This window comes from Mastomys coucha, unplaced genomic scaffold (genome assembly GCF_008632895.1).
Source record: "Mastomys coucha isolate ucsf_1 unplaced genomic scaffold, UCSF_Mcou_1 pScaffold5, whole genome shotgun sequence".
NCBI lineage: Eukaryota > Metazoa > Chordata > Mammalia > Rodentia > Muridae > Mastomys > Mastomys coucha.
The window spans coordinates 22,854,285-22,868,268 of NW_022196911.1; the positions used below are offsets into that span (position 1 = coordinate 22,854,285).

At 37.5% G+C, this 13,984-nt stretch overlaps 1 protein-coding gene across 1 annotated transcript in view; it reads right to left on the minus strand.

Annotated features, from left to right (window-relative positions):
* The window catches only part of LOC116076788 (zinc finger protein 420-like), a 22,446-nt gene that overhangs the window by 4,765 nt on the left and 3,697 nt on the right, over window positions 1-13,984 (minus strand). The window contains exon 3 of the mRNA XM_031350716.1: window positions 3,659-3,743. Within this exon, the coding sequence (XP_031206576.1) occupies window positions 3,659-3,688 (30 nt within the window). The 5' untranslated portion in view covers window positions 3,689-3,743. The remainder of the gene's footprint in view (window positions 1-3,658; window positions 3,744-13,984) is intronic.

The following is a 13,984-nucleotide window of genomic DNA, read 5'->3' on the forward strand; positions in this document are numbered from 1 at the left end:
GGGGTAGCTCTCTGGTTCACCAGTCCCAAGAAAGAGGGCCAGGAAAGTCACCATGCAGACGGAGACAGAGGTGAAGTAGGGGTGGGGGTGAACACAGAAAAAGAAAGAAAGAGGAAGAGAGAGAGAAAGAGAGAGAGAGAGAGCGAGACCTGACTTAATTCTAACATGCTTAATTGAGATTTATGGATGAATAAAAAGTCGAGGAGGTTTTCTCTTGTTGTTAATGTTTTTAACAGGAAGGAGTGTAACATCATTGCATATATCCAACATTCTAAACAACACATAGAATCAGATACTTTGTGAAGTTACTGTATGAGAATATTTTCACAATCATCAAGTAAATAGAAAAATCATTATTAGACAACATTAATATTACTACCTTTTTCTAAAAGTCAACAAAACCAATAAAGATTAGTAACAATTTCAGAAGTTCCATATGTGAGTTCACTACAGAGTAGTCAGAATAAATTCCTTTGTGACAATGCATTCAAATGAAGTAGAAAGTTTTTCTGTGATGGAAATGATTGTATAAGATTGTATGAGAATAATTCTAACTCTGCAGGTTGCATTGAGCAGGTTTTTATTTCTTACTTTAAAAAATATATATATCTTTACTAAGTATATGAGTATTTATCTGCATGATTTTATGTGTACGACATTCTTCCCCTGATAACCATGGGTTAGAATAATTCTAGCTCATGTGATTGTCTCAAATAAAAATTTGAATTTTTAAATTTATTTTTTTAACTGTTATATACCTTTTATTTATGGGACAAATGAATAATCTGGATTTGTATCCTCTCCATCATTTTCACGCAGTCCATACTAAGAGAGATTTAAAGCATTACCAGTATGCTTTTGTCTGATATCCACACAACTGTCCTCCAAAGAGACTGTATGGTCTTAAAGCACATGTAAATGCCTGACAATACAGATTTTAATGAAATAAATTTGCAAGTTTTACAATTTTTTTTTTAGATATTTTCTTTATTTACATGTCATATATCTCCTTTCCCAGTTTCCTCTCCAAAAAAAAAAGAAAGAAAAAGAAAAGAAAATTAAAAAAAAACCCTGTTCCCACTCCCCCACCTCCCACCCCCCTCACCAACCCACCCTCTCCAGCTTCCTGGCCCTTGCATTCCCCTACACTGGGGCATAGAACCTTCACAGAACACAGACTACGCTATCCTGTGCTATATATATGCTGCTGGAGCCATGAGTCCCACCATGGGTACTCTCTGGTTGGTGGTTTAGTCCCTGGGAGCTCTGAGGGTACTAGTTAGCTCATATTGTTGTTTGTCCTCAGGGGCTGCAAACCCTTCAGCTCCTTGAGTTCTGCGTCTAACTCCTACTCCACCTGGTTATCCTTCCCATATTCAATCATCAAATCCAGGCAGGTGCTAGCTGGCAAGAGCCTGATATAGCTGTCTCCTGAGAGGCTCTGACAGTACCCGACTAATACAGAAGTAGAGGCTCACAGACATCCATTGGAGTTTTTAAATTTCAATGCTCTTCTTTTCTTCCATATTTGAACTCCATAATCTAAAAATTATTTTACATTTCATATATAAGAATCACTTATGATGCTTTCTTCATTTTACAAAAAAATAAAAGATGCAAGGTTATACAATAGCTCCATCATGAATGCACATTTTTTAATGAAAACCCGAGGGACAGACAGATGGCTCATGGGTAAAGGGAACTTGCTGTTCCTGCAGAGAAATACAATTTAATTTTCTCTACACTGAAGGCTGCTTACTTCAGTGCTTTACTCCTATACCAAGGGTTTGGTGCCAACCTCTGGAACCCATGGTTATCAGGGGAAGAATGTCATACACATAAAATCATGCAGATAAATACTCATATACTTAGTAAAGATATATATATATTTTAAAGTAAGAAATAAAAACCTGCTCAATGCAACCTGCAGAATGCTCTCTGTAGAATGTTACCTATGTAATACATAGATTCAGGAAAAGGAAACATATAGGGTGGCAGGAGTCTCTAAAGAAAGAGAGCAAAGTCATTAAAAGGGACATTCATTTATGCTTTAAAATTGAGGACTTGCGCATAGAACCAAGTCATTATCTGTCAAAAATAAAAAATTCTTACTAATATATTCTACATGATATAATATAGAAGTGGGAAAAGGACTGTTTACACTTTGAAAACTAAAACAAAAAAGAGAAAATACTGATCTATCAATTGAGAACTTATCACTGAGTAGTGGAATCAAGAAAAGGATATGAGTAGAACCTCTCTTGAGTCAAATAGTTTTCAGATGTCAATACACCCATAGGTACATGATTCTTCATAATCCATGTTACATCAAATAGCAAAATGAAAATCCACTGTACTGCAATTTACATCTCCTTATAGATAGGCAAAAGCAAACCATATACTCCTTCCATTACCTGGGTTCTCTAGGGTGCTGAAATAGTTACCACTCGGATTCAAGATAGTGAGTCTCTTTTATTTCTACTTTTCCACAAATTGCTCAGTGAGGTAGGTCAAAATGTCCATGTGTTTCCATGGCTACTTTCATAAGATGGTCTGGAAACCTTGCTGTCTCTGAAATGCAATCTATGTGTCACAGGAGACCTACCTTCCTCACAAATATAGAAGAACAAATGTCTATCCTGTGCAGGAATTGTACATTCATATATTTCTTTGAGCCTTACCTACAATGGAAATCTAAATTTATACTCAAATTACAGGTCTTAAGTATATGAAAAATATGTGTGCTCACATTAATAATCCAGGAAAGATACAACTGGACTAGGCTGTGTTCTGTGGGTGACAAAATGTAAAGCCTTAAACATAACTAAAAGAGAAGAAAAAGAAGAAAAAATCATGGGAAATATTGCTCTTGTCTAAAGGAGACTAAAGGAAAGGCCACCCAGAGACTGCCCCACCTGGGGATCCATCCCATATATAGACACCAAACTCGGACACTACTGTGGATGCCAAGACATGCTTGCTGGCAGGAGCTTGAAAAAGCTGTCTCCTGAGAGGCTCTGCCAGAGCCTGACAAATACAGAGTTGGATGCTCAAGCCAACCATTGGACTGAGCACAGGGATCCCAATGGAGGAGTTAGGTAAAGTATTGAAGGAGCTGAAGGGGTTACAACCCCATAGAAAGAACAACAATATCAACCAACCAGATTTCCCAGAGCTTCCAGGGACTAAACCACCAACCAAAGAGTACACATGGGGAGACCATGTCTCCAGCCACATATGTAGCAGAGGATAGCCTTGTCGGGCATCAATGGGAAGAGAGGCCCTTGGTCCTCTGAAGTATTGATGCCTCAGTGTAGGGGAATGCCAGGGCAGTGAAATGGGAGTAGGTGGTGGGTGGATAGGTGGGTGGGGTAGCACCATCATAGAAGCAGGGGGAGGGGAGATAGGATAGGGGCTTTGTGGAGTGGAAACCAGGAAAGGGGATAACATTTAAAATGTAAATGAACAAAATAACCAATAAAAAAGAGAAAAAAACATAAATAATTTAAAATAAGTAAAAAAAAAATCATTGGAAATAAACACTTTAGATAACTTTACCTGAGGCAGGCTTGCACGTTTTGAACCAAAAAAAAAAATTTTTTTTTTTCAGAAAAACAAACAAGCAAACAAAAAAAGGAAATGTGAATACAACACTGACCTGGGGCACATCTATCAGAGAAGCAGCCATTTTTCCTGTTGCAATTTTCTGAGTTTCTGTTTCAGGAACAAAGACTGGAACTCTTCTTGAAATTTCACATAAAGATGTCAAAAATAAAAAGCTAAAGTTAATACAATCCTCTTACGGACAATGCTAAAGCACATAAGAAAACCCCAAAACAACAACAGCAACAAAAAAGATATCTGAGGTACTGTCAATGTTTCTACAGATAGAAAAGCAGGGAAGAATATATTTGGACTGATGAAAGGAAATAACTATGGATCTTATCACTGCACCCACAAATTTTGGCTCTTAAAACTTATGGGGAAGAAAATGCATTTGAAGAAGCTATGAAATAACACAGCTCACCCTCTCAAGCAGCACTGAAGTTCACAATTGGAGATAAACTATACATAGAAAAAAATTGGGAGAAAATTTATCCATGATAACACAGGGAATAAAAATGTTTTACATAAAGAGTAGATGAATAGAGGAGAGCTGGGAGTAAGAGTTCATGTCCAACTCACAAAAACAACAACCACCAGTTCTAACTGGAGGGAAGAAAAATAGTATCAGGAATGTTACCAACCAGCATATATTTTTTAAATACTACAAGAAATAAAAACCCTGAAGTATGAAAATCTCAGTAGCGATGAAAATATCTGAGACAGAGTTTAACACGATTGCCTTGTGATGAATTCTAAAGCAAGTAGGAAGAAATGGAACACAGCTCAACACAGTAAAGGGCAGATGTGTTAAATGGAGGCCCACTGCCTGGTGGAGAGGGAAAAAGAGGAAGAGCATTAGCAGGAACCCTGTAAAGAAAGGAAGATCATGTGCTCTTCAGTCTCCTTTCCTCCAGAGTGAGCTAGAGAAGTCCGTATAAGACAAAGAGGAGAAAGGACATACAAGTAAGGAAGAATGGCAACAGATTTGTTTTAAATGATCAAGTCACACACAAAACTTCCCACAGACAACATGGGGAAAAAAAAACTTACTGAAAAATGCAAAACTAATACACAAAATGACTAGTTCCCTACAAAAATATAATGACAATTTGAGGAAAAAATAAAAAATGTCGCACATTCAGGTAGGTTCACAAAGAACTAGGAATAAGCCTAAATAATGATGACTGTTGGGAGCCAAGGGATGGTCACCCGACCCACTGCCCCTCAACTAGCCTGAGAACTGCCTGACTTTCATCTTGGTTGAAACATTCTGTGCCTGTTTACCAAGAAGTAGTATACTGAGACCTTCCGAAAAGAACTTCGAAATGTTCCAAACCACCTGCCTGCACCCACCAGATGGACAACCCTGGAGTGAACCCATTGTTCCCCAGCCCTCCCTTTTCCCACTTTTGTAAAGCATATATTTAACAGCTTGCTCTAAGTAAAGCAGACCTTGACAACCCTTTGCTTGGTCTCCTCCTCTCTCTCACCCATTCTTCCCCACAGGCATGGTCCCCCTCGACTCCCTGAATAACTGAACCCCGCAGGCCAGGATAGATGATTTCTTTTCTATTTTAAAATTTTAAGGGAAAAATTTAAAGGCATTCATAAAAAAAATAAATAAAAGAAAGAAAAAGAAAAGCACAAAAAGAAATGGACTGCCATGCACTCTGACTGACAAACGATGTGTTATAAATGATTTATTACTAACAGCAACCAGCAGAATCAATTCAATTCCCATCAGCAAAATACTGACATTTTCCACAAAAGTAGATATGGAAACAGTCACATTGTCACAGGAAAAGCACAAGTATTATTGTGAGGAGCTTAATCCTAGAAGTAGGTAAGAAAAGTTTTCTTTAAATAGAAATAGAAATTAGAATTAGTCTCTTGCCTAAGAATTCACAATCACAAGTGAGAGAGTATAATTAACATGGGTTCTTCTGAGTCCTATGTAATAACACATTTTGTATAATTACTGAAATGTTTGTTACAATCTCCAAAATAAAACTTTAAGAGCTACAGCTCTGCAGCTCTATATTTACAGGAAATAGTGCAAAGAGAGCCACGGAAGCGGATCTAAAATTCCTCCCAATTATTAAATAAATAAATAAGAGAAAGCAGGCAGAGGATTTTTTTTTCTGCCAAATATAACTTGGCATGGTGGGCCAAATGGACTCTGCAGCCATTTGTCTTCCAGCCCAGCCATATGTGTTTGTGGCTCATCATCCCAAGCAAGCTGACTAGATCTCAAAGCACTCCATCCTCACTGCCTTTCCCAAAGTCAGGGTCTGGCCTATCTTGGAGCACTGAAAGGCACCTGAGGCAAAACCTGAATTTCAAAGAATGGCAAGTGGAGCCTCTGCTGCTGCAGCATGAGCTAGCCTGGCTGTGGCAGAGCTTAAATTGTTTTTGCTTGTTTGATTTTGTTTGCTTTCTCTCACATTGGGAACAACTCAACATAGACGGATGAAAATGGTCTCTTCATGGGCAAAGAATAAAAGAGGCCCAGCATCTTGTAACAATTGCAACTAGGACACAAAGCACGTAAGTCAATGCTGATTATATTTCCTGAGGTATTGCTCAATCATTATATGGAAACCTGCTCTTCTCCTAATTATCTAATCAATCCTTAAATGAGTGCTTAACTTTCATGGTAAATAAGCTAAAGGAACAAAATTTAAAATTCTGAGTTATAGCAATTGGGTACATTCTTATTGGTAGATCACAACTGAAAATTTAAGTCAGATCTTTAAGTTGCCTTCTGGAGATGCTTGGTTATATTCTATAAGAAATGTAAAAGAAACTAGGCTGTTTTGAGTTGTTCCTTGCCAATGCAATTAATCTAAATCTCTTCATTATTAATTAGCCTCAGACAGATTCTTTAGACAAAGAAAAAAAATAGATATATTCTTCACCAAAATATCACAAGAATGACCTGTATGCAACAAACTAAAACTCTCCTCTGTAACTTCTTGGGCCATGTCCCACAGTTCAAATAACCCTCAGCACCACTGTTCCTAGTAAGATTGCCAATTAAGCCCTACTTAATGTGTTCAACTTTTTCTAATTCAAACTTCCAGAATCCACATTCCTCTAAACAAAAGCATGGTTAAGCCTACCACAGCAAAAAACAATGAAACAAAAAACTGAAAATAACAATGTAAATATACTTTGGATAAACTTAAAAATTAAAATAGAAATAAATTAAAATAAAGAATTTTTTTTAAAAATATATTTCTTCTCAGTAATATGGTGGCCAAGAAATGCAAACATAATTGTATTTTTATAATTCTCTTATGCTTACATTTATAAATTAGACTAACCAAAAAGGCAATGTATTCAAACTTGGCCTCTATTACAGCCATTTCTTAAAAAAAAAAAAAAAAAAAATTGAAGGGGGGAGATGTTGGCAGCACAAAAGTTTTTATTTCAGATCACTAGGGAAAACAGGAAAACTAATCACACAGGGCCGTCTCCTCAAACAAGGAAATGAATACTTATTTACCTGTTTCACAACCGGAAGGCTGAGAGTTAATGTTGTTAATAACCTGGTGAATGTTGCTAACTAAAGAGCCAGACTTTACCCAAATACCCCTGAATGTTCATCCCAGGCTTGCTCTCTTATCTTTAGCTGTTTCTCAGTCAATAGAAGCCATCCTTAGGAGAGATGCCATATGTATATTATAACCTGGTGACCTCTATGCTACATGTAAGATCTGGATGACCAACACAAACTAGATCCTTCCTTGGACCCTTAAACTAATTAAGTAGCCTATCTCCAGAACCCATCTTTTTGGAAGAAATGATGTACTTTGAGTTGAGTTTTGATGTAATTATGGTTCCTTGTACACCAGGGATTGTATCACACCAGAAAATGTTTTTGCAAACCATACTGTGTTTAAATAGGATTTCAACAAACTAGCTAGGGGCAGACTGTCTAGAATTTGAACCAGTACCAGCTAAATTGAACTAAATGGAGTTTTCCTTCTTGCTTCTTGCATTTTGTTCCTGTACCAGCCATGATGTCTGCAGAGTTCCCACTTTTAACCTCTGATCCATCTCTCTAGAACCCAGGCAACTCTTAATACACTCAATTCAACAATCAATAATTACTGTGACAACCCTGAGTTCCTTCCATCTCTGGCTGCTACCAATTTTCTCTGTGGAAATCAAATTTATAGTTCCAAGTGAAACTAGGAGTGTGTAACGTGTGTTTAGACTCCTGGCTTATTTAACTATGTTATATCTTTGTTAATCCCGTGTCACAAAGTAAACCTACATTCTACATAACTTTTTATTTTTAGTTTATATAATTACAGCACAACCTCCCCCCATACCACATCACATTTATGGTATATTTGTGTCATCTCCAATAATTTTCTTGATAATTAAAGGATATTTCCATGATTTTATATTAAAGAATTTTAGGGTAAGTATGTGAGAGCAGATGCTACTGAACACTAACTTCACTTCCAACTGCTCTTACCCAGTATAGGGAAGACACATTATGTTTTTCATGATTTTAGAAAAGTTACTCTACTGTTTTCCATAAATGATCAAAGGCAAAGAATAGTCAAGTGTGTTACAAGATAAAAATAAATAAAAGAACTCAAATAAATCTCTAGAAACAAACTGCCAATATTTATGAATTCCTAAAAGAATTTAAAAGACACTCAATGAGCTAAGCAAGAAGAGTAAGAGTAAATGAGGTTAGGAAATGTATATTATCAAAAGCAGAGTTAAAGCAACACAAAGATAAGAGAATGTTGTTCAGAAAGCTACACTATGAGGAAATAGGAGAGAAGTTCTCCACTTTGAGGAAGGAAAGAAACTTGTGATGGTTTGAATAGGTTTGGCCCCATAGACTCATATGTTTGAATGCTTGGCCCATGGGGAGTGGCACTATTAGGAGATATGGCCTTAATGCAGTCTGTATGGCCTTTTGGAAGAAGTGTGTCACTTTGAGGGCAGGCTTTGAGGTCTCCTATGCTCAAGCTCAATTCAGTGTGGAGTTTGAGTCCCTTTTGCTACCTGTGGATCAAGATGTAGAGTCTTGCCTGGATGCTGCCATGCTTCACACCATTAATGATAATGGGCTAAACCTCTGAAATTGTAAGCCAGGTCTAATTAAATTTTTTCTTTATAAGAGCTGCCTTGGTTATGGTTTCTCTTCTCAGCAATGAAACCCAAACTAAGACATCACTTTTAAGATCTCCACTAACCTCACCCAGGAAAAACCAGAGGACACACAAATGGAGAACTCATTATTTTTCTAAAGTAACAAAATGGAAAGGACTGGATGAGCAGCAATAGAAAAGGTATGTTTCCTCTCTCAGTAGAAGGTGTTTATAAGAGATGGTCAGTGGAATTTACAGCAGCAACATGAAATTCATCAGCAGTATAGAGATGAAGGTGAAATCCAGCAAGATCAAAAGCTCCAGTGAAGTTACCACATGCAGCCAACTCTTAACAGGGAAAAAATATGCAAGACCTACAGGTTCTTTTGATGTTCAATTGGAAACCACCACTGCACTGCAGTAAGTCTGATAGTGAGACTGTTACTCAATGTATTTGGTTTTAACGCCCTTCACATATGAACAGCATGAGAGAGTGATGTGTGACTAAGGACACAATTAACATACAGCCCTTAATCCCAAATCCTGTTTAGCAATCAAGAAATATTTAGAGTGGGAACATGCCCACTCTACATCACATCTCATAAGGAGGTTTTGAGATCTGGGTCCTGTCATTATGTCACAAAATAAGAAAACTGTGTTGCTTGAGACAATTCACTTTCCTTCCATAGTGGCTTCTCTGTAGATGGGATACTGGATCACAGCATTTTCCTGTACTATAAAATCTTCCACGATTGGGGAGGATCCTCTCAAAAATTACTGCCGTGTTCCTAACTGCATCATTAATATAGTAAACCTTCTGCTTCCACATTACAAAAATCACAGAATGTTCTCCAATTATGGGCTCCATGAACACAAGCAACTTTATTTACCCTTCGTAAGTATCATCCTTAACTCTTCCAATGTTGATATGAGGTATCACCAGTTCTGTCACATATCTAGGCTCTACATTAACTCACATTAGGAGTGACAATTTTGTGCTCTTTCCTGTACTGTTATCTTGAATCCTTATACAATACCTTCAGATCATTTATTGCTTTTTTTCTCTCTCTCTTTCTTCCTTTCTCTCTTTCTTTCTCTCTCTCTCTCTCTCTCTCTCTCTCTCTGTGTCTCCCTTCCTTCCTCTTTCTTTTTCTTCTTTTGTTCTTTTTTATGTGTATGAGTGCCTTTGCCTGCACATAGGTCTGTGTACCTCTTATTGCAGTGCCTCCAATGACTAGAAGAGAGCCACTAATCCTCTGAAACCTGAGTTACAGGAGGGTGTTAGTATCCATGCAGGTAAAAGGAACAATCTGGAACCTTCAAGAGCAACAGCTGCTCATAACTGATGAGCCTCCTCTCCAGCCCTGTTTACTGTTCCTTAATTAGTTACTGTAGAGACTTAAATCAAGGAACAGTGGCACAGAATTCATGGAAGCAATGAGGGCAATTTTGTTCTTAGGAGCGTCTGGGTGAGCACAAGTTCATAAAAGACAGTCACATAGATGTGGCTGACAAAAACACACTCAGAAGTTTTGGCAGGAAGAGGTGCTGGCTGTAAAAGACATTTGTCTATAAGTATGTGTCTGAGGCCTTACAAGCGTAAGAACAAGCCAATCTGAAATATTATATAGAAAGATATTAAAAAAGGTTATGTATCAATTAACAGAGAATCAAAGATAATACAATGAGTTAATGGGAATCGACTTGTTTCTGTGACGAGATAAAAGTACGGAGGAAGCATTTTTACCTAATACAGATTAAAAGAATGAATCCTTAAGTACTAGGACTAGAGGTGAAAGAGGCCATTGTAGTGTATGTCAACGACATCAGTGCTGCCTTTTGGTGTAACTGTGGAACTTCATATAAACAAATAAATAAAGATTGAAGAACAAAAGGATAAATTCTGAGAAACAAGTGAACAAATCACTCTTCTGTGTAATACATGTAGGCCCGAAATTAAGGAAGTGCTGAGACTGAGGCAGGAAGAGTTTCCTCTTAAGGTCTCTGAGGACTGGACAGATTGAGTACGGAACGCTCCTTTCCTTTAGATAAATCTTACACTAATGACAAAAGGAGAATATCGCAGAAAACAATCAATGTTATGATACCAAATATGTACCATCAGCAAGAGAAATAAGACCATGTCAATAGACTCATGAAAGGTGGCAAAACATTACATTACATTATTCAGAATAAAAGTTCTGGAGAATGTGAAAAGGAACATACAGTAATAAGGACGTAATAAAGACAATTAGCCACAACTAAACCTAATACTACAAAAGAAGGACAACTGGGATCATTCCACTATAATCGGGACAGGGAGCAGTGTCTACTTCCTCCACACTAACCCAACACAGTACACTGGTGAGTAAGCTGTACAAGAGGACACAGAGAAAACATGAAAGAGTTAGAAAGGAAGCGAACATCCTACAAAGGAAATCCAAAACTTTAAATAGCCATGAGATACCTCAGATCTGATTATCCTAATAAGCTGTATAATCCACATACAACAGCACTTGTTTTTTATTTTGTTTTTATCTTAACAACAAGAAGATACTGAGAAGGCAGTAGACCACTCACAGTATCTCAAAGTATCCTAGACTCCCTAGGGTTAAAAGCTGCTATGAAAGCTGGGTCAGGGGCCATATTATCAATGGCAATACCCAGATTTGTATCCTGCTTGCTAAAATCCTAACCTGCCAGGCAAGGCATGTCCTTTGGTGCGATAGTGGCAAGAAGCTTTTGTGGGTAAGAAAACATTTTTTCGGTTTGATCACAGGCCTCTTCCACTGAAGGAAATAGAAGGATGTTACTGGGAAGCTGGCCAAAAGTCAATGATGAGAAAGGTCAAAGGACCTGGGAAGGAATTCACGACTGACATTTTCCTACATGTACAAATACTTAAACTTCTTTTAAATGCCTCAGTTCATACCCATAGCCTGGCGGTTCTTCATCATGTGCCAAAGGAACTTTGCTTTGAAAGAGCAACAGTTATTTCAAAGACTCATAACTGGTCAAATACTGAGAACAATTGACTGCAGACTGCACAGCCTATTATGGGAATCACTTCCCACGTATAAACCACAGGGAATATCACCAAAGTGAAGGCAAAAAAGATTGTGGATGCCAGCAAGTGCTGGCTGACAGGAGCCTGATATAGCTGTCTCCTGAGAGGCTCTGACAGTGCCTAATACAGAAGTAGGGGTTCACAGCCATCCATTGGGCTGAGCACAGGGTCCCCAATGAAGGAGCTAGAGAAAGGACCCAAAGAGCTGAAGGGTTTACAGCCCCTTAGGACGAACAACAATATGAACTACCTAATAGCCTCAGAGCTCCCAGGGACTAAACCACCAACCAATGAGTATGCATGGTGGGACTCATGGCTCCAGCAGCATATGTATAACAGAGGATGGCTTAGTTGTTCATCAGTGGGAGGAAAGGCCCTTGGTCCTGTGAAGGTTCTATGCCCCAGTGTAGGGGAATGCCAGGGCCAGGAAGTTGGAGAGGGTGGGTTGCTAAGCAGGGGAAGAAGGGAGGAAACAGGTCTTTTTTTTTTTTTCCAGAGGGGAAACTGGGAAAGGAGATATCATTTGAAATGTAAATAAAGAAAATATATAATAAAAAATTTTTAAAAAAATTAAAAAAAAAGATCTGGAGGATAAGGAAGAAATGTATGAAAACCTTGTGACATGTGATATCACATGGCAGTTTAAATTATGAATATATGGCCTGAATATCTGGTATAAACCTACCCAAAATCATTCATGAAATATAAGGGTGGCTAATGAGAAGAACTATGGCTAACCAGAGAAGGGAGAGAGAGAATGTGTTGGGAGTGCTGGGGATAATTCTGAGTGATTAAACCCCTGCAGTGATTAAAAATCGATATTTATTAATTATAAAAATTAAACCAAACAAACTTGTAGAATTTAAGGGATATATCAATGTCTAGTTAAAGGCAGACCTTTAAAAATCATTGATATAACCATTTAATTAGAAGCTTTACACTTTCTGTTAATTAATTAAAACCGAACAGTAAACAGAAAAAAGGAATTAAAAAAAAATCTGAAGAAAACAAAGGAAAAAACTAACTAAGCAGAAGAGACCACTAAAATGAAAACATAAATTTACTGAAGGAATTGAGAATGTCACAAGATGGGAAAACTTTGCACGTACATGGAATGGGAAATATTATTATGAAAATAACGGTGTTATAAGATTTACATGATTAACTCAAAATTCATGGCAATCAATGTCCCCATGAATTACTTCCTATACACAGTAAAGAGGCTTCTATAAATTTACGTAGAAGCACAAAGACACTGAGAGTGCAGAGCAACCCCAGACACATAGAACAAATCTTGATTCATACCAGCTGTGCTTTCAAATGACCTTGCAAACCTACAGGCACAAAGGCACCATGGGAACGGCAGAGGAGAATCCACCATATCCAGAACCAGCCCCAGTAGGTGACTTTCCCCAAAATGACAAAAACACATGACACTGTGTAGACAGCCTCATCAAACAATGGTATACGGAAAAGTATCTACTTTTCAAAGAAAGAAACCATGTCCAGTTCAGTGAATTGTGAAATTTGCAGAGTAACACAACGGAAAATAAGTCCATATGTGGACATAGGGACCTAGTTTCTGACTAGAACTACAACTTAATAGGACACAAGAGCAAAAAGCAACAAACAGGGCTGCATACAATTAAAAACTTGCATGGGAATGATATGAAGAAAGAGCCTACTGAATGGATAAATTTATTAGTAAACTTCCTTAGTATAATATACAAATACATATTTTATGAAGAATTTTTTTAAAGCAAATAATATTATAATCAATAAATAAGCATAAAAATATGAGCAAGTTAAAAAGCAATTAAAACAGCCAAAATGTACACACACAGTACATACTCCACAGGTTTAGCCAGGAAGAAAATGAGCATCTAATATACACTCAGATCTCCTCAACAATAACAAAAGCTGGAGACAATGCAGGAAGAACACAGACATACAATGCTGGGGGAATCTAAGTCATTTCATTGCAGCCGCCAGGTAACTCAGTGTACAGCTGCTTAAACAGCCAAACAAGGAAAAAGAGAAAACCTAGAAAAGATATGACTCACATTTATAAAGGAATGAAATATTGCAAAATATCAACAACATAGAAAGGAACAGAGAAATAAGAAATGGAGAAATGTATGTGGATACTGGTCTCCAAACCAAATATGAAAATAGAATACTGCTACAAAAA